Here is a 25,103-nt window from a genome sequence, read left to right as displayed (position 1 = left end):
TGCAGGCAGCTTCGCAACCCAGCGCTCAACCGCTGCGCCACCGAGGAGGCCCTAAAGTTTAAACATTTTAATTAGGAAAAATGAAAATGGAAAGCTAATCAGAAAAATCACAATGCAAGACTGGACAATAATGCAAGACTGAATATTCCTTAAAATAGAATTTAAGGAATATTCCTTACTTTCAGCCGTGTTTAAATTATGCCCATTTATCAAAAAACTAAACATTACAAAATTTTAAATACCATAATCTGTTCATATTACCATATAACTGGTGTTCATGGTAATAACCTTAATGTACTTTAAGACAGAGGTAACCTCTGAATAGCCAAAGAAAAAAAGTGTCTTATGTTTCTGGAGTTGTAAAAAATGTATCACATTTTTAGTCTATGAAAATTTACAACCCATTTAACATATATATGATTCTCTATTAACCTGAGCATTAAATTAAACTTCTCTTTTTTTTTAAAAGATTTATTTATTTATTTATACAAGCACTGGGTACAGTCAGAAGCGCGGGAGGGTGAGAGAATTCACCAGAGCCAGAGCGGGGAGCAGAGCAGGCAGAAGGACCGAAGTACACTGCTGAGGGGAGCAGCGGGCGGCAGGAGAGGTCTGCGCGCCATGTGGGACCCTTGCCCAGTGGCGGGGGATCCAACTGGCGCTGCAGAGGCTGCGGGCAGCTTCACAGCCCAGCACTCAACCGCTGCGACACCGGGGAGTCCTTAAACTTCTCATTTCTTAATTATTTTACCAACACTTGCTTCCCCTGGTCATCAGCCCTGTCAATGCACATGTAAGCACTCTCTGTCTCTCGGTTTCTCTCTCTCTCTATTTCTCTCTCTCTCTCTCTCTCTCTCTCTCTCTCTCTCTCTGTCTCCCTCCCTCTCACTCACACACACACACATCTCCATCTTAAGCTACACCCATGTAGGTCACTTTTTTTCATGGTAGAGACTAACTCATCTTAAAAAAATAAAGGCAACTTAGAATAATTTAATAAATCAAGGATTTTTTATCAAAACTTTAAATGTTGTACTAGCATTTGCTCTCCTCATTCACTGTTTAAATAATGTGAATAGAAGAGTTTTAAAGACTTCCAGAGGCATGCTATATCTATTTAAATAACTAATACTTCTTTCACAAACATCAAAAAAATTCATTAAAACCTTTATCATCGAGATAGTGCTATCATAGTAGCAAAACTTTCTTAGCCTGATCTTATAAAACCTTTAAACCTGTGCTTCTCATTTGTTAATCCCTTGCAGTCTTACTTGCTTTTCTAAAACTTCTCTCTAATGATTTCCTTATGCCCTGATCCAATGATATTTTCTCCGTCCTCATCCCCTTAAACTTCCTAGATACAATATATCCTGATGATCATTCCCTTTTTGAAATTCTCTCCTCCCTCAGGGTTTATGACTGTGTTTTTCCTCCTTCCTGTAGGTTTTTTCTACCTCTGATTCTTCCATGTACCTTCTGGTCTCTTAAATGCAGGCATTCCGGTACCTGTTATCCAGAGGGAGAGGAATGGACGTGTTTGCTCATTTGTTTAATCTTAGCTTTCTCTGTAACCTCTCCCTTAACGGTATCATACAACAGTTAGCCTAGCTATACCATCATCTATAAGTGCTGTCACCTATACATCCTGAATTTGAACACTTTCACTTTCAACCCTTGCATGTTCCATTAACATTTCACATTCAGTGTATCTAAAACCAACTCTTTGTCTCCATTTATCAAAGCAGCTCCCTCTTATTTTAAACTTTTGCTACCTTTGGTTGGTGGTGTTCCCTGCCTCCCAGTTATACAAACTGGGACCTTTACAATCAATTGTTACCTCAATCTCTTTTGCTTCCCTTATATAATCACTTGTTTAAAAAATATGGCTTCTATCTCTTCTTGCCAAATGGATCTACATTTTGTTTCTGTTTGCTCACCACTTCTACTCTACCAGGTCAAGCTATCCCTAATCTGATGCAACTGCCTGTAGACTGGTCCCATTTCTTAATTTTCATTTCTTAGAAAATCTAGCAAAGTGACTCCTACAGACAAGTTTGACAGATATGTTAAATAAATTAAATAAAGGAACAAATTAAAGTTTGCAGAGAAAAAGAACTTAACATATGATGAAAGAAGGTAAGTCACTATGTTTTTTAAAGACTGGATCTTAAATTGAGAAGGAGGTTTAGTGTGAACATTAAAAATGAATTATATTAATAGTTTGGAAACTGTTATGTGACAGAATAGGGAAAAATCTGACAAATGAACCTCTCAACAATTTGGAAAGGAACTTACCACATTCTTATTCTTTTTAAAACTCACTAAACTCTTCAGAAATATTTGAGATGTTCACAATTTGGCTTTTCCAAACTCCTGAGGAGTTTTTGAATCCAATTGTAGTTATTTATATTTAATGTATTATTTTGTCATTTTTGTCCCTCAAGCAGATGGAGGGCAAAGCCTTAGAAACTTTCAGTTAGTTAGATGTCACTCTGAAAAAGGTCACTTTTGCCACATATACAAGGTAAAAACCATATCAAAATATAAAACCATAGTCTCCTTTTTTGTTGGCCACTTATTCCCAGTTAATAAGCTTTAAAAAAAAAAAACAAATCTATCAGAAATATTTCAGGGCCCCCCTGGTGGTACCGTGGTTAAGGTCTCAGCACTATCAAGCTATGGCCAGCTATTGAGGCTTGAATTCGATTCCTGGCCAGGGAGCTAACCCATGACCTAGCAGACCTCTCCTGTCTCCCCTGCTGCTCCCCTCAGCAGTGTATTTCAGTAGATCTGCCTGTTCTGCTCCCCACTCGGTCTCTGGTGACTCCCCTCACCCCCCACCTCTGGCCTATACCTCAATTATTGTATGCATAAATTAATAAAAATAAATCTTAAAAAAAGAAAGAAAATGTTTCTATGCAAAACTCCCTGATGGGAGACCTTCTTATCAAGATAGATTTTTTAAAAAATTATAAAAGTTTCCTTTTCATACATAAATTTAGATTTTGGTAAGGGTCAAAAATACCATAGATAGATGTTTTTAAATTTTTAATGACAACTTTTAAGCAGGAGAAATAGCATCTTTAATGAATGATTAAAAATTCTTTTCTCAGAACATGTCATCCTAACCTATTATTCTCTGTATTTGCTTATATTCCAGTGCAAATTTTGACATAAACAATGTGTAGAACAAAAATATTGCATTTGCCCACCATGAGACTGTGTATCATTTAGCAAAAATCTGAAAAAGTCAATTAATTTTGAAATGAAGATAATTACCTTTAAAAATAAAATCATGTGTAATTATTAAATAACCAAATTTAGCAAATTACATTAGCCTTCCTAATTCACTGATTTATATAGTACATGTTGTAAGACCTTGAAAATCTTTATTTAGACTTATTCCAATCTTTAAACTGCTCCAAACCCAGAACACAAAGTATTTTGTTGTAGTTTGCTTTATCCCTTTACTCTTAACCTGATAATAATTTCCCCCCAAAGTTGTGATGTAAGTAATCAAAAAAAAAAATCTCAAAGTTCAAATAAGGTTATGATCTGTACAATTTGAAGCAATAACTTTACATTCGAGAATTTGTAGATAATATGCAACTTTTGTCAGCTGTTAGATATACATTTTTAAATCTCTCTTGGTGGAAAATGCAGACTTCAAATGTTTCTCCAGTAGAGTTAATGAACTAAATAGAAAATATCTCATTAATTTCTTGAACCCCCTTGTGAGGCAAGAAAATGACATTCTCATCTAACAGCTGGAAAAACGGGATAACTAGTGGTGTAACCATACTGCATTGCAAAGGAAAATAATAGCTCTAATATACCCTGAGATGTGAATATGAACGAATATTGCATATACATATGTCCCCTCCCTTATTTCTAAGGAATCAATACCTGCTTCTTAAAATATAGTTAAACCCTTGGACCTTGGCCCTATACCTTTTGGCAGAGTAAATTATTGCCTCACGGCTTGGCAGTGCAGTCACCCTTTTAATTTACTTTTAAATAGCTTTTCCCTAATCTGTGCAACCTAAGATCTGGCCAATCGTGAATCTTTGGCAAACTAATTTAAGTCTCTTACTTTATAGATTTTTTAACTGTAAAAATTCCAGAAATAATAACTCTTTGCAAAGTACATTGAGACACTAATTGAGAAGTTAAAAAAAAGGAACAAATTGAATTGATCTGTAGTTCCATAAAAGTGAACTTGACATTTCACTTAGAAGTTGCAAGCTACCTTACAGTTTTGAACTCTTTTGAATTTGTTTTTCAAAAAAGTGGTATGTCTCCTTGGAATGGAAATGCCCTAAAGTTACTTCCAGTACTGCTGCAGGATTAATTTCTCTAGGTCAAGGAAATGCCAATGTTAGGTGCCTTTTGTATATTCCTTAACAAACAATAAATTATTATCTATTTTTTAATGGGTGTAGGACATCCAAAAACATATTAGTGAAAGGTAATATCATTTCAGTATTACCAACATAGGGCTTTGTGTAATGACTGTGACATCATGACAGTGAAATATTCACTTTTAGGCTTTAAACAGAGAAAGCTTTACCTCGGTGTGTCCAATAGAAATGCAATATGCAAATTAACCCATATTATCTGTATGCTGATTGGCTTGAGTTCCTCCGAATGTCACAATCTCACCACCTAGCAATGAGGTATTTTACTGCTGTCTGGAGATCAAATTATTACTGTAGAGAAGATCTTTATTTTTTCTGTTTCATTAACAGATTATTATAAAGCAATAAGCATACAGGAGGAGAAGCAGACGTTTTACATTGGGAATTAATGAAAGCACGTCTGCTTTTTTTTTTTTTTTTTTTGGAGGTGGGAGTTGTCGTTCAAAATCTTATACCACCCCCCACAAACAAAACTCCTCCGAAAGGGTAAAATGAGGAAATGCATGATTCCAGAGGCGTCCCTAAGCACCCAGGTGTCAGGCAATGTGGTGTCTTGTGATATCATCGGACCTTTTGGACGGGTGTAAGTTTTAAGAATTCGTTATATTCCTAGTATTTTTCTTCCGTAATAACAAAGGGGTGGGGGTGGGGGGCAGGAGGAAACTCACCTACACAACTGCTTTGAGGTTACCAATCTATTGGTCAACCGTCCTTGCAAAAAGGAAAAAGAAAAGACTGTTGCTCTGTGGGTTGGAATGAGAGAAACAGTCATTAAAAAAATTTAAAGCCTGATTCATTAGTCACAATCGTTAAAGTATAATGGATGTAAATCATTTTGCAGTTGTCTTCTAAACTTAACGCATTCTTAAGCCTGCTCCTTACTCAACACATATTGGAGTGCGTTAGAGAATAAATGACTAACAAAGGCAGGGTTGCCCCAACCTGCTTCTTGCTTTCCCTTCTTTCCATTGACAAGATTTTTCCTGACTGCACTTCTATTTTTTTTTTCTTTCCCTATTTATTTTGCTCCCCAGCTAAGAAGCAAATGCAAAGGTCAGCTGGGAAAACCATTAAGGAAGAAACATAAAAAGCTCCCAATGCTGTGGACCATCCTAAGAGAGAAAGGAAGAAAATGTTGGCAGGAGGCGAAGGTTCCGGGAAACTGAGGAGGGGTCGGATGCCTTGCACCCCGGCTTCTCCGTGCACTGCCCTAAGGGAAGAGGGTGGGCCTGAGGTCCTGAACCAGCCTTTCCGAGCACCCACTTCAAAAGCGAGGAGGGAAAAGTTCAGAAGCAGCCCCAGGGGACAATAGCCTCATTTGTCAGTTCAACCGAACAGAGCAATCAATAAACCCAGCCAGATCTGGAGACGGGTCGGGGATTCGTTTGGCTCTACAGAGGCTGAAGCCGCCCTCCCCGCCGCGGCCCCTGCGTTACTGGGGGAGACCGTGCCGCTGCGACAGGGGAGGACGCGGCTGGAGCTCAAGGAGGCTCCAGCGCGCAGGCGCCGCCGAGCCCTGCCTGGATGCTCAGTCAAGGCACTAAGGCAAAAAAAAAAATCAGCAATTTATAGAAAGAAGAAGCTATAGTCTGTCGGGATATCCAACACCAACAGGTAGGAGGATATACTCTCGGTTAAGTTTGGGGGGAAGGGGACGCACCGTGTTGATGAAACTGCAGGTTCACCAGGAAAGAGCCCTCCCTGAGGTTTTTTTTTTTTTTTTTTTTTAAACAATAAACTGCATAATGGAAGTACATTCAGACAATGCATCTTCAGTAGGGCTTATTGAGAGCTCCATTTCTGGAAAGCTTTGCAAGGCTGAGGAATATCAGACTGCGAATCACCGGGAACAGTTCCCTTGCAGCACAGAAGCAATCTCTCACCCCATCTTCGCGTATGTAATGCATGTCTCTCTCCCCCTCCCCCCCTCCTCCACCCCCCATTATAAATCTAGGGGTGGCGGATTTCAGGTTTCGTAATGTTGCATGATGCTATCGGTATTTACCCGGAGATGTACCGGTGGGGAAATTAAAATCATCGGACGCAGTTTTGTCTGGGCTTCCATCACCACATTCTGGGCAAGTGAGAAGTGGCAAAGGAAACATGCTTCGTGGGAATAACAGAGGAAGCCAATTTCCCTGTTGTGACTCTCGGGCACCTAGGAGACAATGTGCATTTTGTTTTAAAATGAAGCCACTTGGGATTTGCAACAAAGATTATCAGTGTAAACGGGAAAGGCTTAATTGCCCAAGAAATACAGGTTCTTATTAAATTCATTGAATCCAGGCAGCCAAGATTTACAAATGGAAGTGCATTATTCCTCTGGGTGTGTTTCCCTGGCCAATATTTACATTAACCATTTTTAATGTTCATGTAAGCTTAATAGAGAAAAGACTTGACAAAAATGGGGGCTATTGTGGGGAGGAAAAGACAAAAGATTAAGTCTCATCAAGTCCTGGGCCAAGTTCCCATTGATTTTGAAATCTAATGTTGAATATATGCTATAAGGTGAATCAACAAATACTCTTCTTATGATATGCAGTATGAATAGTGGCACTTGAGTTAAAAGACATTTTGCAAGGGTTCTTTGGATCCATATCATCAGAGAAGCTGCCTGTAAAGCCCTGACAGATACTAACAGACCTCAAATAAATGTATGTAGTCTCTCTGTCTCTGATTAGTGATCTTGTAGATTCCATTGCAACAGTAGTGATTAATCATGAACTGGCATATTTTATGATTGTGGATCATTTTATTCCTTCTGCCCTAAAGGTACCAATCAAATGTGTGTTCTCTAAAATAGGGACATTTTTTAATTCCTCTAGCTCAGAAAACTAAACAAGACAATTCTTTAAAATCTCAAGCAAAAAAATCCTTACTACATCAAAAAATAGCATTCAAAATTAAAACTTTATTTGCTAACCCATAAATGAACAGCTTTATGTTAGCACTGCCTGACATCATTGCTTGTTAACTTAGAAACTGATAGCTCTTTTTTTTTTCCAGATATTCTGATGGCAAATCAAATGGAAGAAAAGAGGAAGCATGACTGCAGATCAGATCAATTCTCTTTGTGGATTACATTTTCAGTAAAATGTATAGATCTATTTTTTCCTTGTTCTTATATCTAGATCATGAGACTTGACTGAGGCTGTATCTTTATCCTCCATCCATCTATGGCGAACTATAGCCATGCAGCTGACAACATTTTGCAAAATCTCTCTCCTCTAACAGCCTTTCTGAAACTGACTTCCTTGGGTTTCATAATAGGAGTCAGCGTGGTGGGCAACCTTCTGATCTCCATTTTGCTAGTGAAAGATAAGACCTTGCATAGAGCACCTTACTACTTCCTGTTGGATCTTTGCTGTTCAGATATCCTCAGATCTGCAATTTGTTTCCCATTTGTATTCAACTCTGTCAAAAATGGCTCTACCTGGACTTATGGGACTTTGACTTGCAAAGTGATTGCCTTTCTGGGGGTTTTGTCCTGTTTCCACACTGCTTTCATGCTCTTCTGCATCAGTGTCACCAGATACTTAGCTATTGCTCATCACCGCTTCTATACAAAAAGGCTGACCTTTTGGACGTGTTTGGCTGTGATCTGCATGGTGTGGACTCTGTCTGTGGCCATGGCATTCCCCCCAGTTTTAGATGTGGGCACTTACTCATTCATTAGGGAGGAAGATCAATGCACCTTCCAACACCGCTCCTTCAGGGCTAATGATTCCTTAGGATTTATGCTGCTTCTTGCCCTCATCCTCCTAGCCACACAGCTTGTCTACCTCAAGCTGATATTTTTTGTCCACGATCGAAGGAAAATGAAGCCAGTCCAGTTTGTAGCAGCAGTCAGCCAGAACTGGACTTTTCATGGTCCTGGAGCCAGTGGCCAGGCAGCTGCCAATTGGCTAGCGGGATTTGGAAGGGGTCCCACACCACCCACCTTGCTGGGAATCAGGCAAAATGCAAACACCACGGGCAGAAGAAGGCTACTGGTCTTAGACGAGTTCAAAATGGAGAAAAGAATCAGCAGAATGTTCTATATAATGACTTTTCTCTTCCTAACCTTGTGGGGCCCCTACCTGGTGGCCTGTTATTGGAGAGTCTTTGCAAGAGGGCCTGTAGTACCAGGGGGATTTCTTACAGCCGCTGTCTGGATGAGTTTTGCCCAAGCAGGAATCAATCCTTTTGTCTGCATTTTCTCTAACAGGGAGCTGAGGCGCTGTTTCAGCACAACCCTTCTTTACTGCAGAAAATCCAGGTTACCAAGGGAACCTTACTGTGTTATATGAAGGAGCATCTGTAAATCTTTAGCCTTGTTGAAACACTAACCTTCTCTGCTAAGCAATTGTGGCCTGTAGCCATATCTTGAGAAGAAAATCAAGAAAGGGATCAGCAGTTATAAGGATTTGGGCAACATTCTGCAGTCTTTGCAATAGTTCACCTATAATCCTATTTTAAATCTCAGAGTGATCCTGCTGATTGCCGGCGAAGGTTTGTAATTAAGAAAGGACTGAACCACTGCCCTAAGTTTCTTTATGTGGTTGAAAACTAGATAATGAAAGTAGCAGGTGCTAAGTATCAGTGCTAAATGCTGTGTATATCACTACTTATGAAAAAACATCAAAAAAACCAATTAGCATTGGACATCTTAATAAATTAAGTTGACATGAGGTAAATGTGCTGATAAAAACTAATTTTAGACGTTTGAGGACTTTAAAACATTTCATACTATTATTGTTTTGCAAAGACTAAAATATTTGGGGACTTAAAGTACTGTAATCCACTAAAGACGTGCCATGAATTATTGGATGATCACACTTTAAAAACCGCCTTGTGTTAGGGAGCATTCCAAAGCAGTACATTGGTTCGAATTAGAGTTTACTTTTTTTTTTGTATTAATACATTACTATTCTAAATACCACTTTCCTTACTAGTGAAATTGCTAGCATTGACCTGTATTATGTGGTTTTTGTTGATTTGGTATAAAGTTTTCCAATTCCTTTATATTTTAAAAATGCTAGGTATTGGTCTGGGAGGCAACATTAATGGCACCAACTTGTCACAATTGAGCAGTTCTAATAATGCAGAATAAACACATGTTGCCTTAAAGGGTTATCTAGTATCTTTCATCTTACTTAGCAATGGAACAAATAGTCATGGGAAATAGAATCAGTACTTGGTCATGGTCATGCATCTGGAAGTGCATGAACGATCGTTTAATACTCTTTTTCCTTTTTCCTCACATGGTTTGAAAATTAAGGTGCACATCACTGAGATAATGAGATTTTTTTCTGAGGTGTGCCACCCATTTTAGTGTGTTCTAAGGAGCAGGCAGCTGATAGTATGTTTATATTTTGAATCAGCTGTCAAGGGGAGACCACAGCCTTAGTATGACATCCTGCACAATTTGTGAAGCATTTATTCTACCGAAGGCACAGTCTTGTTTATACTTTCTGCACATTCAGTGTATTGGTTGTTTAAATTATTTCAGTTTTAACTTGTGAAAGCTTATACTATGATTTCTGGTATTTTAGAAATACATTAGAGTCTGTGAGTCTCATTCTTTAAGATACAGATGTGTGAATTTCAATATAAAGTTGCATTTGCCAAAATTTACCCGTGTAGCCTGTTACTTTCTTGCAATAAATTTTATATTTTTAGCCCTTAACAATTTTTTTTGACCTGGGAAGCAAGCACAAATTAAGAAGACTGACTTTGTTACTTTTTATTTTATTTTATTTTTGTAGCTACTATATACTGGAATTGGAAATGCACGAATGATAGGACATATAAAGCTGACAAATAATATTTGCAAAAGCATTATTTGATAATTTATCATAATAATCCCTTATTTATTCTTACAAGCCAATACTATTTAGAGATGTATACCTGCTTAGTTGGTTGGGTTAGAATTTTGATATAAATATCACATTTTTATTTGGGGAATGGTTGAAATTTGGGGATCTAAATACATTGTAAGAAGAATAGTTTACAATAATATTATGGCAAAAGCAAAAAAGTTGCTGCTGTTTTTGTTTGTTTTTCATTGTTTTTGCTAGTTTCCCATTGTTTTTTGTTTGTTTGGGTTTTGTTTTGGGGTTTTTTTTTTTTTTTTTTGGTACTTGAAAAACAAGGTTAAGAATCCAACAAGCAGAATTCATTCATGCTACAGTATTTCTGTAAAAAGAATATCAACATAAATCTAAATGTAGAAAAATAAACCACTGAAAATTTTCAATGATCTATATAACTATTCAGTTTTGCTCATATAAAGAGAACTCAGGTCATGATTTAGTGAGCACTCTGTTTGACCTTATTTTTACTTTATCCTGAAGTTGATTCAATCTGAGACAAAGTTAAATGCACAACAGCAAGTTGAATTTACCAAGAAAGGCCTCTTGTTGGTACTAAAATCATTATTCAAAATACAATAAAGAAAATGTTGTCAAAAGATATTCTGATAAGATTATGTTTCCAAAAATTTTACAATGAGACATAACTACTATGATTATATAGAGAACTTTGCTTTCATGTACAAATACCGCTATTAATGAATGCAAAATTCAGCAATGATCATAAGGCTAGAGAAGCCAGGGCTTTACTAACACTAAGCTCCACTACATAGAAAAGAAAACTGAGAATAGGGATTGAGGAGTCAAGAGCAACAACCAAATAAGATTGCCTGACTCCACTTAGTTATATGAAACAACAGATAAGTGATCAGCCCAGGGATCAGTGAATAATGCTGAACTGTTGCAGGTTTCATTTATGTCTACTACTGACTAATTAGTAATTTGCATGTCAAGGGGCAAACAGTGGGTGAGATATATCTCTAATAAATGCCGTGTGTAAAGTCAATGAGTAATATTAAGAATCACGTAAAATAAAGGCTGCTTCAGTGTCTTAATGACCACAAGATCTATTTTGGCATGCATTCCAATACCCAATATTTAAAAACAGTTGGTAGCTAATTCAACTTGAAAATGTTACCTATCTTCAACCCATAAAAATACTTCCCACTAGGGAGTCCAAGTTCCCTGTGAGAAAGACCCATTATCAATAATAATGTGTCCCTCTTGGACTAATTACATCTGAGCTGAGCAGTCTTTAACAGTGGTGGTGTGTGTGTTTGGATGTGTTTTTTATTTTATTTGGTTCCTTTTGTACACAGTGGATTTTTGAGATGCCTGATGGGTGCTAGGCATTCAATCTGTGATTGTGGAATCCCAAGCAGATAATAACTGAGACAGAGGAGGTGAGTAAATTGCCCACTACCCATAGAGGTCCCATTGAAATTAAGAAACCATAGTTACTAGATTAAAAATTATTTGCAGGAAAACTTGTTGACTGAATTATCTTCTTCAAATGTTAACCAGTTGGATTTCAACACCAGCATTTTTTATAGAAGTTAACTGATTTTTCTTTATTAATACACAGATAGGGTCACTTTCCCGTTTGCCTCTACGTTTATGAATGTTTCCTGAATTGTTTATTCATTTATTCATCCATTCAACAAAAGCTGTGTTGGGTGATGCACTTGGTGCTAGGAACACAGTAGAAAGCAAGGCAGAACAGTCTCTCTTGCTTCCTTAGTCTAGTGGGAAAGACAAACAAATGTGTAGTAGCAATGAATTATTAGCATTATGATAATAAATATTTTTAAGGTGGACTTGATATTAATGACCTTAAATGAACTGTTCTACATTTTTCCTTTAGTGCCTTATCTTCTATCTTTTCCCAGTGATCTTTGAACTCTTATATATCATACTCCATCAACTCCGAGGAAATTCCCCTATTTTTTCCAAAGTATACGGCACCTTTTGCCCATGCTTCATTTAGATGAATCACCATATTGTGTTTTGGAACACTGAGTTCCTATGTTGTTAATGCTATTGACAAAATAAGAGTGACTGTCAAAGCTCCCCCTGTGTCCTGAGTGTCTGCTTCCTCTTGAGAGATATTTCAACTCCTGCAGGAGACATGGAGAGGTCTTTTCTTTCAAAACTCAAACCTCCCTGCAACTTAGCATGACAAGGCCTGAGTAAAGTACAATCAAAAGAAGGAGTTGTGTGCGTTTTGGTTTCCACTATCAGAGGGGCTCTCATGTTGCTTAAGCAAAGATGTATATAACTTGTCACACAGGATGAGCATCTGTTATTACTAAAGCGTAACTTTCATGTTTATTGCCTATTATAAGAGATATAACAAAACTTCCTAATTCCTACCACCAGAAAAGTTTGTTTGGCCTCCAAAATTTATTTCTTTGCAAATACAATGAAACATATTTATAATTATAGAGACAGATACCTTCTCAACTAAGCCATGCAATGGTGAGTGGTTTTGCAACGGGGACTACTATAGGATAGTTGCAAACAGAAGCCAAACTCTTTACTTTTGTGTGTTCACCACTAGATAAATTTACTTTGCTCCATTCTTTATCCTAAACTTAGCAGAATGTATTGTTGTCCAAAAAACTCGGCTTATATCAATTTCCTATTAAAAAGAAAAGATAGATGATAAATGATGATGTTCTAAATTCTGACTAAACAATTAAAGGTAGATGATTATCAGAGTTGTGGGTTATTTATGATTTCAAAACCTTTGCACATTTTAGATGCAAAAATCACTTTCATGTTTGCTAATATTCTTTATAAATATTTTGAATGGAAATTGCAGGGTCTACTAAGACAATTGTTTATTACTGACATTTTTTATTGCTATCCACTCTGGGCATGCTAGTGTTCTGTGACTTTCCCAAATCCCTCAGAAACATTTTTTTTAACTATATTAAAATGATAGATTGTTCCATTGTGAGATACAAGTTTATAATTAGTCCGCATAGTGCTTAAAAAAAAAAGATATCCGTTACAAATGACTGGATTGTTTTACCATTAGTCCAAATTGTCAAGTAAGTTAAAGGCATATTAAGAATAGGAGCAATGGAAGGAGATTTTTTTGACTCCTTAACCAAGAGGCTTTAACTTCATAAAAAGATTATGTAAGACTTGGTTTTTAAAATGAAGACAGAGTTCTGATATCATTTCCTTTTGCCAAAGGGATGATGTCCATTAGCTGCTCAGACCCTCTGGATTAAAAGGCTTTTAAAGCCAGTTTTCCTCCCACCAGATCAGACAGTTAATAGACAGCGGAGCCCTGAAAGGCCTTGGAGAAAAGCAAAGAGAATGTGTTTCCCTCTGAGCTATTGTAGAAAAAGGTCTCAAAGAAGTGATAGGTTGTTTGGGGTTTGGTATTATTCACACCTAGCGTTCACAGTCAACCCCTAACCCCCTCTGGAGTCATGGGACAACATTCTCAGAGAGAGAAGGGTTTTTGAGCCTGACTTGGAAACCGAAACTTCTTTTTTTCTTTTCTCTGTATGTGAAAAATAATAGATTCTTGACACAAATATTAAAACTGACATTGTGATGTGTGTCCTGGTTTATTGGATTTTAAAACAGATAACAAAATCACCCTTATCTTATATGGACATTCAAGATCATGAAGTGAGGAAGTAAGGCATTAGTTATATCATAGGGGTAAAGTGATTATAATACTACAATTTTTTAAGATTTATTTTTACATATTTATGCTTACAAGAACTGGGGTCTTGGCCAGAGGTGTGGGGGTGGGGTGAGAGGTGGGGGTTAGAGGATTCACCAGAGACAGAGAGGGGAGCAGAAGAGACAGGAGAGGTCTGCTGCACCATGTGGGTTAGTTCCCTGGCTGGGAATGAACTCATGCTGCAGTGGCTAGAGATAGCTTGACAGTGCTGAGACTTTAACCCCTTTGCCACCAAGGAGGCCCAATACTGAAATTTTTAAAGCTGAATCGATAATTGAGTTTCAACTAACTAAAGTTAATTAGCTGTTTATTTCCATAAGTTTATGAAAGAGAAAATGACTAAATAGATAAGAGGAGTATTATCTTTTCTCCTGCATCAAAAACAATGTTGAATTGAGAGATCTCATTTTCCCCACTGGAAAAAAAGAGGAATGTTTGATCATTTTTGTAAGCATTTTTACCTAAATATAATTTAATGCAGCAATCATTTATTGTGTACCTACTACATTGTGATCTTAAACAAATGACTTAACTTTTCTGTGCCTCATAAATAAAGAAAGAGACTATAACAGTACATACATCTGGGATTATTGAATGGATTCAATGAGTACAACTTTTTGAATCCCTTAGAAGCATCTAGCATCTTAAATAAATTTTACTTTTTACTGACTCTCTCTTAGTTCACCATCTAGCAGCACAGACAAACAAATTATGAGACAATGTGATAAATGCTGTAAGAGAGATATGTGAGATAAGTGTTAAAGAAACACAGACAAGCAATTAACTCTGTGAAGATGGGAGAAAGGTGAGATAGAAAAGGTGGCAGCTGAACTCAGTCTTGGAGAATAATTTTAATTTCATCTGTGTGAAAAAGTTGGGAAAGTCATTTCAGACAGAGGAAATGATAAAATGGACAAAAGGTAAAAGATGTGAAAACTTATAATGTGTTCAACATACAAATGAACTAATTAGAGTTTAATATAGCATGGCCGGAGGTTAGGTCCATGAAAGGGGAGGGCCAGACATAGCATAGAGGCTACAAAGCAAAAGACTTGGAGGTTTCAGACCCTGTGTTGTTCCTTGCTAGCTCTGTGATATTGAACAAATTAATTAAACAATTTGAGTGCCAATTTGTTTATAAATGGGGGGATAAGTATCACTACTTCTAAACATTTCCTTTGAAAATTAAATGAGATAATAACTATTATTTATGAAGTAGTTTGTGCCTAAGTCTAAACACTCTTTATATATTGACTCTTTATATATATTTGGTTATCACAAGAGGTAATGGCTATTATTACTCATACTTTACAAATGAAGAAACAGAAGCACAGAGAAGCTAAGTAGCTTGCACACGTTAGTAATAGGCAAAACATGCATGAAAAACATTTAGTACAGAACCTGGCCCAGAGTGAACATTCAGTAAATGTTGGTTATTGTTGTTGCTGCTGCTGCTGCTGCTGTTGATAACTACAGCAAATAACTGAAGAAGGTTAGAGACTAATGGGAGCTGAGGTGACTGAGCAGGAACAGCTGCAACCTTCAGACTAGAGCTCCACCTTGCTGTTCTCCCACTGAGAAGCTAAGGAGAACAAAGAATAATAGCTGTTGCCTAATAACCCTCTTCACTTTCATGTAGGATCATATTACCACAGAAATAGGAGATTCCATCTGATTTTTCAAATGACTTTTTAGAAGGACATTTCTCTCATCTCTCAAATTTTAAAAGTGGGCTACATAACCCACACCATGTGGAGAGTCTTACTTTGATCTGGTTCATATTCTTCTACCCTAAATCAGTTTTGTCACATTCTATGTAAAGCAGAGATGCAAGATGGATGATTATCATAGGCTGAGAAATATCCTTCCATGGAGTCTGTTTTCTGTCCCTTTAAAGGTCCACCCTTTAGGATCACGATTCCCAACTATATCACAACTACTGATATTTACTTTCTTACTTGAAATCTCTCTAAAGCCTTCTAAAACTCTAGCATTCATTCCTATGCATAGTAAAGGATGATTAATGGAGAATATAATGGCAAAATTACCTCATGAGTCCTGTTGACATGGTATTCATGCATCACGTGGTCCTCACACTTTTCTAACTATTGATTTGTGGTCAGTTGTTTATACACGTAGCCATCATCATTGCATGTCAAAAGTTGTTTTCCTGCCGTTTTGGACCCCCTACATTCATATGAATTTAGCTTCAGTTCTTAAATTTGACCTCTTAAAAAAAAGATTTACTTATTTATGCATACACGAACTGGGGTATGGTGGGTGAGAGGATCACCAGAGACAGAGTGAGAAGCAGAACAGGCAGATACACTGAAATATACTGCTAAAGGGAGCAGTGGGCAAGACAGGAGAGGTGGGCTGTACCGTACATGGGTTAGCTCCCTGGCCAGGAATTGAACTCAGGCCGACACAGTGATAGTGCTGAGACTTAATGCATAGGCTACCAGGGAGTCCCTAACTTTTTTTTTAAGTTTCTATTTATACAATAGCTGGGGTATAGGCCAGAGGCATGAAAGGGTCATATCCACCAGAGACAGAGTGGGGAGCAGAACAGGCAGACGGACCAAAAGCACTGCTAAGGGGAGCAGCGGGCGTGACAGGAGAGGTCTGCAGCACCATGTGGGATTCTCCCTGGCCAACCAGCAATTGAACCCATGCTGCAGAGGCTGCAGACAGCATCACAGGGAGGCCCTAAATTTAACCTCTTATATTACCAGTCATTGTACCAAGGTGATTCATCTTCTACATGACAGCTGCTGCCATCCTCCACTTGAATTGAGTGATATTTGTGGTCTCAGTAAATTTAGTTTCTATTTAATTATCCTGTGTCGTGTGGAAAAGGGTGCCAGCCTGGGTGTCAGGAGCTGAGCTGCTGAATAACTACAGGTCATTGTCGATATACTTGACCTCTTAGTTCCCTCAACTATAAAATGAAGGAGTTGATCTCTAAAATTTCTCCAGTTTGGAAAAAATCAATGGCATGTCATTCTGAGTCATCAATAGACACAGGACAAATGACATGGTTATTTATAACTATAAACTAATGACATGGTTATTTATAACATATATAGTTCCCACAGCTAATTTTGGTCCACCTAGAGTCACCGCCTATTTACAGTATTTCGACTAACGAGGTTCCTACCTAAGCAGCTGTGGGCCCAAGCTGACCCCAGCTTGTTGATATCAATGCCAGAGCATATCTAGAGCACATTAAAATATTCTTTCCCTGGGCTTCTGCTTTATTCATGTGCTAACTTCATAACAGCACTTTTAATTTTAATCAGACAGACTCGATGCTCTGCTTCCATTTCAAATGACCAAATTATGGATATTTGTGCCTGTTATTCCTGTTTATGTTCTATTCTCAATTATAAATAATTCATAGATTTTTTAAAGAGGGCACTAAACTTGTTTCAAGTTTCTGTTTCAAATATATGAAACATAAAATTTAGAAAGCTATTTTAGTGCCTCTAATTTGCGATTACAGAATGATCCACCTTTGGGCAGAATTTTGTTTAACACTGACTGTATATAAGGAGTTGTTGGGTGCTTAATACATCATTAAGTTGAATCCGATATTGTCAGAGGTTTTAGTCTTAGAGACTTATAAGATAAACACAATTCTAGTTTTCATTTTACAGTTTGCTATGCCTTATATCCATGAAGATATTGGCTTTCAAATTCAACTCAGTATAAGGGTTTCCCTATTACTTTAATCACATCAAGGGTTTAGACTTAGATGACTATAATTAGTGGTACATTATTTAATTTATACTTTCTTATTAATAGAAATAAAATGATTAGCTAATGTAAAACGCACACACATATCTCAAGCCTACTGATTTATTGACCCTGAAGTCAATGAGGAGGAAAAAACAGTATTATTATCAAGGTAGTAACTTTTTAGTTACTAATAAATATTTTGACAGGTAGCATGGCAAAATATTCATACATCCGAGAATTCATAATTCAAGGAAACAAATATTTTCACTTTTACATGGTCCTGATACAGCCACAGTATGTTGGAAATTCTGTACAATTATTGCATCAATGCTTTTAGATATGATGCTACTCAGTTCCCTGATGCAGAAACAACTGTGTTTTTCTCTGTGGTGCTATTATTTGTTATGCCTGGAAAGTCTTGAGCATTTTCTGCAGTGCCAAAGCTCTACTGTTTTGTATTTCCATCATAGACATGAAAAACTGTCATCTTCGGAAAGAAAAATTGAGGGAAAAAAGATACCTTTTACTGTGTTGTGTTTTGCTGAGGAATATTTGCTGTTATAATTTTAGGATCAACTTAAATTTTATGTACATAACAAAATAGATCCTCATAAATATTCAAACAAGAACTATTCTACTTATAGCCAGCTGAAACTATACTTATATTGATAATCATGGTCCGTTACAGAATGTTCATCATAATGAACAGAGGAGAAATGTAAAGGAATCTGCAGACTCAACATCCCCCTTGGATGTTTCTCTATGGCAAAAGACAGAGAAATATGGTCAAATACATTAAATCATTTTAGTAGCAGAAGCCAGGATGAAGCAGCACATCACCAAAAAGAAATCACATAAGAAATGAGGGAAGGTAAGTTTGTTTAAGTGATGGGAACCAGTGACACTAGAAAAAAAAAAAAAAACAGTAGGAGAGTTATAAAGCTTGAAAGTAATAGGAAAATAGGATGCAGCAATATTTTAAGTGGTTTAGAATTTGACCCCAAGTTTCAAGAAACTTAAGTGTCTATTTTTCACATGTGATCAAATTTAAACACCACTATAAAGGCCTTTTGTGACACAACTATTCTCATCTATTCATTCTCTCTCATTTCTATTTTCCATTCCCCATCAATGCCGCATAAAGACACACACACACACACACAAACACACACACCCCTCCCCAACACATTTCTTCCATTCTCCCAGGCTATCCAACTCAAATTTCATCTTTGATCACTGTGACCCACGTTAATTTTTTAGCTTTGGGCATGCCTAGGTTATTTGTAAACTGTATGTAGTCTTACAAGATAGAATGGTGTTCTCCAATAGCTTCAAATTTCTCTCATAAAACTGCAAGCTCATGGGTTGTCAGCTATAATTTTTTTTTAATAATAAATTTTATTGTTATATTCCCCATACAATTGCAGCCCCCCCATTCTGACCCCAATCCCTCCCCTCCCGCCCCCGCCCCCCTAAAAGTGTCTCTGGTTCATAGTTTTTTGTTGATTTTGATTTTCACTTTCTTATAGTTATTCATTTTCCTGGTCCCTTATTAAGTTTTCTAGATTCCTGCTATGAGTGAGACCATCCGGTATTTTTCTTTTTCTTTTTGGCTTATTTCGCTGAGCATGATCCCTTCCAGCGCCATCCATGTTGCTGCAAATTGCATGTGTTTATCTTTTTTGAATGCTGAGTAATATTCCATGGTATATATGTACCACATCTTCTTGATCCAGTCATCTATTTTGGGGCATTTGGGTTGTTTCTAAAGCTTAGCTATTGTAAGTAGTGCTGCTATAAACATAGGGGTGCAGGTGTTCTTTGGAATTGATGTTTCTGTGTCCTTTGGGTAAATACCTAGGAGTGGAATTGCTGGATCATATGGAAGCTCTATGTTTAGTAGGTCCAGAAATCTCCACACAGCTTTCCACAGTGGTTGGACCAGTTTGCACTCCCACCAACAGTGCAGAAGAGTTCCTTTTTCTCCACACCCTCGCCAACATTTGTTGTTGCTAGTTTTTTTAATATGTGCCATTCTCACTGGTGTAAGATGGTATCTCATGGTAGTTTTGATTTGCATTTCCCTGATGGCAAGTGATGTTGAACATTTTTTCATATGCCTGTTGGCCATTTGCATTTCCTCTTCAGAGAAGTTTCTTTTTAGCTCTTCTGCCCATTTTTTGACTGGATTATTTTCTTTGTTGTTGTTGAGTCTCATCAGCTCTTTGCAGATTTTTGTGATCAGTCCTTTATCATTAGTGTTGGGTGCAAAAATGTTCTCCCAGTTGGTGGGGTTTCTCTTTGTTTTTGTTATTGTCTCTTTTGCTGTGCAGAAGCTCTTTAATTTGATGTAGTCCCAGCTGTTTATCTTTGCCTTCACTATCACTGCTTTGGGTGATGTGTTTGTAAAGATGTCTTTGATGTGCAAATCACGTAGTGTTTCGCCTATATTTCCTTCTATATATTTTATGGTTTCAGGTCTTATGTCTAGTTCTTTAATCCATTTTGAGTTGATTTTTGTGTATGGTGTGAGGTAGTGGTCAAGCTTCATTCTTTTGCATGTAGCGACCCAGTTTTCCCAGCACCATTTATTGAACAAACTTTCTTTGCTCCAATGCATAGTCTTTGCTCCTTTGTCAAAGATTAGTTGACCATAAATCTGTGGGTTTATTTCTGTCAGCTATAATTTTTTATCCCCATAAATTAGTCTACCTTTCCTTAGGTGCTAAATACATGCTTAACAAGTAGAAATATTATTTACACATAAAAACAGAAGAGCAATAATACTAATTTTAGAAATTATGTCCCCTGGATAACTTTTTTTACTAGAAATGTTCTTACTCTTGTTTAGGTTCAGATGTTAATGCAAATGTCATTTCCAAAACATCAGAGATAAAGAGAGAAAATCTATAATCAAAATCTGGATAATCCTACCTTCACCTTTGTAAATGAACATGCTACTACTCTTATAGCAGCAAATGAACTTTAAAGTTTTCTTCAGAAATGATAAATTTTGAACTAGTCACACTTTCTCACTTGGCCACCTTGTGATCAGTTTCAGGAAAATGGCCTGCATAATCAGAAAGGATATGTGTATGATATTTTATTTTAAAAAGCTCCACAATTTTAGTATAAACATACTAAGCAATATTGAAGCAATATATTCAAACTTTTAAAAATATTTTTATTTTGGAACATTCTTCACGTTGGACAGTATTTAAAGGTGGCCACATTATATTAATGAGTGATATCTCTTAATCTATGTGTCTGTAAGGATTTACCTAATAGGTCACTCATCACAACTTACAAAAAACATCATCACTTAGAAATCAGTTAAACTATAATGGAACTTATTTTTAAATGCACTTTAAAAGACTACATTTAAATGACTAAGAACAAGGCTAGGAACAAGATTTAGGCTTACAAGTATAAATAAATATTGTCTTAACATTGGTATATTTTCCCTAATAATTAAAATTAACTTGTAAAATGTATTTTCGTGTAACCCAATTTTTATCAGGTGATTGAAATGTAATGATTGAAAAATCCTTCTGAAATGCCATTAAGAATATAATCATATAATTTTTCATTCCATTTTTACATATTAATATTAACTTTCTAATAGCAACTGAATATTTAATGTACATTCAAGTATACTTTAAACTTATTTAGTTTCATTTCAAATCCATGATACGTTCTTAAGAACAACATAAATGCTCTTGAGTTTGGCATATGAGGGCACTTATTAAATTACTGTTATCATGAACATAGTTTTTTTAAATAAAAATAAATGGGGACAATTTGGGTGTCAATTGGAAAGAGGAGTAAGAAAGCCTTGAAATATCATAAGTTTGTTAGAGATACAAACATTCTGGGTATTTATCAGTGATAAATTTCTTGATTTTGCAACTACTTAAAAGAAAAAGAAAAAATTGGTTTTACATCCACATAATTCCTTTTCTCTATTTCTCAACTAAATCCTTCAGTTCAAAGGTTCTCCTGAGAGATAAATAATCGTAAGACTCAAGGACAAATAATATTAACCCTTTATTTTACTAAACCCAAAAAACTAAAAGTAATGACTATCCAACTAACTGAAATAGGTTTGTGGTTATTCTGAGGAAGAGAGGATAAAGAAGATTGTTTAATAACAGTGAAATAACTTTCAAGAGTATTCATTCATTTACTCAACAACTACTTATGCAACACCTACCATGCTTCAAAACAGTGAGTAAAACAGACACAATATTTGCTTCATATAGAAATTTTTGTAAATATGTAATAGCCGATATGCATACTTTGATAATCTGGATAGCTGATTATCTCAACTCCAAAAAGAATGTTACTACTTAAAAAGTATTGCCATAATTAAGGTTTTCACACTCAAATTTTAATGATTAAAGAAAACAAAATCATCTCACAGATTCAGACAGATTTGTCTCCCAAATCAGGAAGCAAATACTCCATTCTACCAAACAGGACCATATTCTGGGATTTAATTTCATTATATCATAAGGTTGAAATTTTGCAGATAACAGACACTGCTACAGAAAGACACCATTCACTTCCAAGCTCAAAGTGGTCTCCAACAGGTGGGTATATGATTTTGTGCAGTGAGTCAGTGAAGTCACTTTGTTGGCCAGTTCCCCAGGTTCCCTGGTAGGTGTCAAGTTTCAGCAATGTAACAAGAATATTCATCTATCAAGGCTCTATGATTTGGTATATTCTATACTTAGTTGGAAGGAAATGTATTATTATTGACTTGGTTAGTATTGGTTTTTAAATTGCTAGGAAAGTTGCCCCCAAAATGAAGGACAGCACAAATTCTTTCTAAGCTTAGAAATTTCTATTCCTGAAGCTACATTTTCCATAAACACAGGCAGTGCTGGACAAACCTATGAGCCAAACATACCTGGGGCAGAAAAGGGTTCACTGAGAATAGTATTATGGCACAACATTATGGACCTAACAGATTAACAGTGATCCAGTCCTAGTAGCTTCAGTCCTCTTGGATAGTCAAGTAAGTTTTCATTACTTCACAATAGGAGTAAGATGTGGGAGAAACTGGTTTTTTTGGAAAACAGAAGACATGTATAAAGATGTGTTCTTTCTCTAGGGCTAGCTCTATCTCTCTATTCTCTCTACTTCACAATTCACCTGCCATCCTTCCATAAATGTGCTAAAGCCTAATACCAGCCTAACTCCATCATGCCAAAGCCAAAAACCTCACCAATAAAAAGAAATACTTTCTGGGTCAAGAGATTCAAATAACTGTTTTTAATCACTGTGACCAATATAGACATTTCTCTAGATTCTGCATTTTAAAATGCATGCTTCTATTTTGCAGGGATTTGTATTGCTTTCACTTTGAATTTCTATATAATTTCAAAACTTTTAGTGATATTTATTATCCTGAGAAATTTAGATCCAGTAACACTGAATTTACTTTAAAAAAGTGTCATTTCCTATTTATCTGTGCTCATCATCACACAGACTTAAAATTGTTAGTTGCTTCCCCTTTGTAGAAAGGAATTAAGATTTTCAAGGTGATTGTGTTAGAAGGTATTTTAATAAATCCATATGTGAATGGATGTCCACAGAAGGGCAGATCAGAGGCCATAAATCCAAGGTTGTTCACCCTATTCTGCCCTCAGTAGCCCAATGACTCAATGTCATGCACCAACCTAAGTAGTAGAAAACACAAAACAAAGGTTGTGATTCCTGCTGATGAAGTAAATGGTACTGTGGGATGAATAATACAAACAGCTGTTTTAAGTTTATGGAAACATAAAGGCATTTCTAAGGCATAAATGCCACATCAGGGATGAGTGGAGTCTAAACGACTCTGAAGAGGAAGGACCTAATGGCATCTAAGCTTATGAATCTGATGAATATTCCTAGGCAATAATATCACAACAGATTGGATTCTTATTATAGCACATCACATTGTTTCAGCGAAATAAAAGGAATTACAAAGTCATTGGGTAGAGTGAAATTTCTGGGGAACAGGAAGTGTTTTGTTGGCCTCACTGAAAGCCTGCTCTGAAAGTATTTATGTTTCCCAGTTTCTATGTTATCAGTTGAAATAACCATAATATTTCTTTCTAAGTCTCATGGCCAAAAGTGCAGTTCTAAGAGTCAGAAGACCTGAATTCTAATTGTGGTACTGCTGATTACCTACTGAGTGATCATCAAATATCATCTAATCTTTCTGGACCTCAGTTTCATCATTCTCTGAGACATTCTTTCATCTCTGACACTCAGTTTTTTTCACTGTTTCAACTGCTTTTTTAAGACTGTAATGATGAAATTTTGGTTTAAAAGAAATTATGAAAATTCTAAATATATGTAAATGATCTACCCTACAGACATAACGGAAAAGGAAATTTCAACAATATAGGTATATATAAGCCAATATATATACATGTATAATTCCATATATATTATATATCTGTATATATAGTATGTAGATATGTATATCTGTACATGCATATACAATGCTTGGATATATGTATGTGGATTTATATGAAGATATATGTGACTATGTATGTGTGTATATGTTCATGGTAGTGGGAAATATCCAACAAAACAAGAAAATGGAATGTAAACAGGGATTGAAAATAGATTGAAAAAAATATATTATATATCCTGAAAGTTATACAAACTATAAAAAGACAGAAAATACTTTTGGTGTTAAGAAGAAAGATAATCATGTTACTTTGCTACTTTAAGGATATAGGTAGAGAATGACTAAAATAAAAAATTAGGTGGATGGAATATGGAACATATCTAGATGCAGATCCTATGAGGACATGGGAAATGGAAGCCAGTTATTATTTTACTTATGGTTATAGGAACCAAAGAGCAGTAGAAATTAACAGTATTCAATGAAAACTCAAGAAAATGTAAGTAGTTGGAAATAGTAACAACTTTATAAGGGACTTGAAGCTAAATCAGTCATCTCTAGCAAAAAGGTATGTTATTGATCCTGATATAGAAAGTAGAACTATTGTAGGTAAGAGATAAAATTGTAATGTTGACAGCTGTTGGGAGCCTGCTACCCTAAAGGGAGCTGGAGTTTTTGGAGAATACCTTCTAATTGGTGGGCCCTCCTTCCAGACCATTTTCTGTACTTCTGTCAAAATGAGTTTTCTAAAACCAAACTTGATTATGTCTTTGCCCTATTTAAAACCCTTGAACTGCTCCCTAATGTTCTTAGGATAAAGTCTAAATTCCTTGATATAGCTTACTTACAAAGCCACTTGTAACTTGGGCACTAACTACATCTACCACCTAATCTATTTTCCATCCCTGATTTCATACCAATCTCCAGTCATGCTGAATGTTTCCCATTACCATAAACAAATCTTTCTCTTTACTCAG

General features: G+C 36.3%; 1 protein-coding gene across 1 annotated transcript; it reads left to right on the top strand.

The window, feature by feature from the left end:
- Positions 1-7,594: 7,594 nt before the first annotated feature.
- On the top strand, positions 7,595-8,707 carry GPR85 (G protein-coupled receptor 85; the record flags this gene model as incomplete). Its single annotated transcript, XM_084229322.1, has 1 exon — positions 7,595-8,707. The coding sequence occupies one exon, from the start codon at positions 7,595-7,597 to the stop codon at positions 8,705-8,707; it is 1,113 nt and encodes a 370-aa protein (XP_084085448.1).
- Positions 8,708-25,103: the final 16,396 nt, after the last annotated feature.

Source organism: Talpa europaea (genome assembly GCF_964194135.1).
Source record: "Talpa europaea genome assembly, chromosome: 3".
Taxonomy (NCBI): domain Eukaryota; kingdom Metazoa; phylum Chordata; class Mammalia; order Eulipotyphla; family Talpidae; genus Talpa; species Talpa europaea.
Note: the sequence above shows the minus strand (reverse complement) of the source record. Positions and strands in the feature narration are given on the sequence as shown.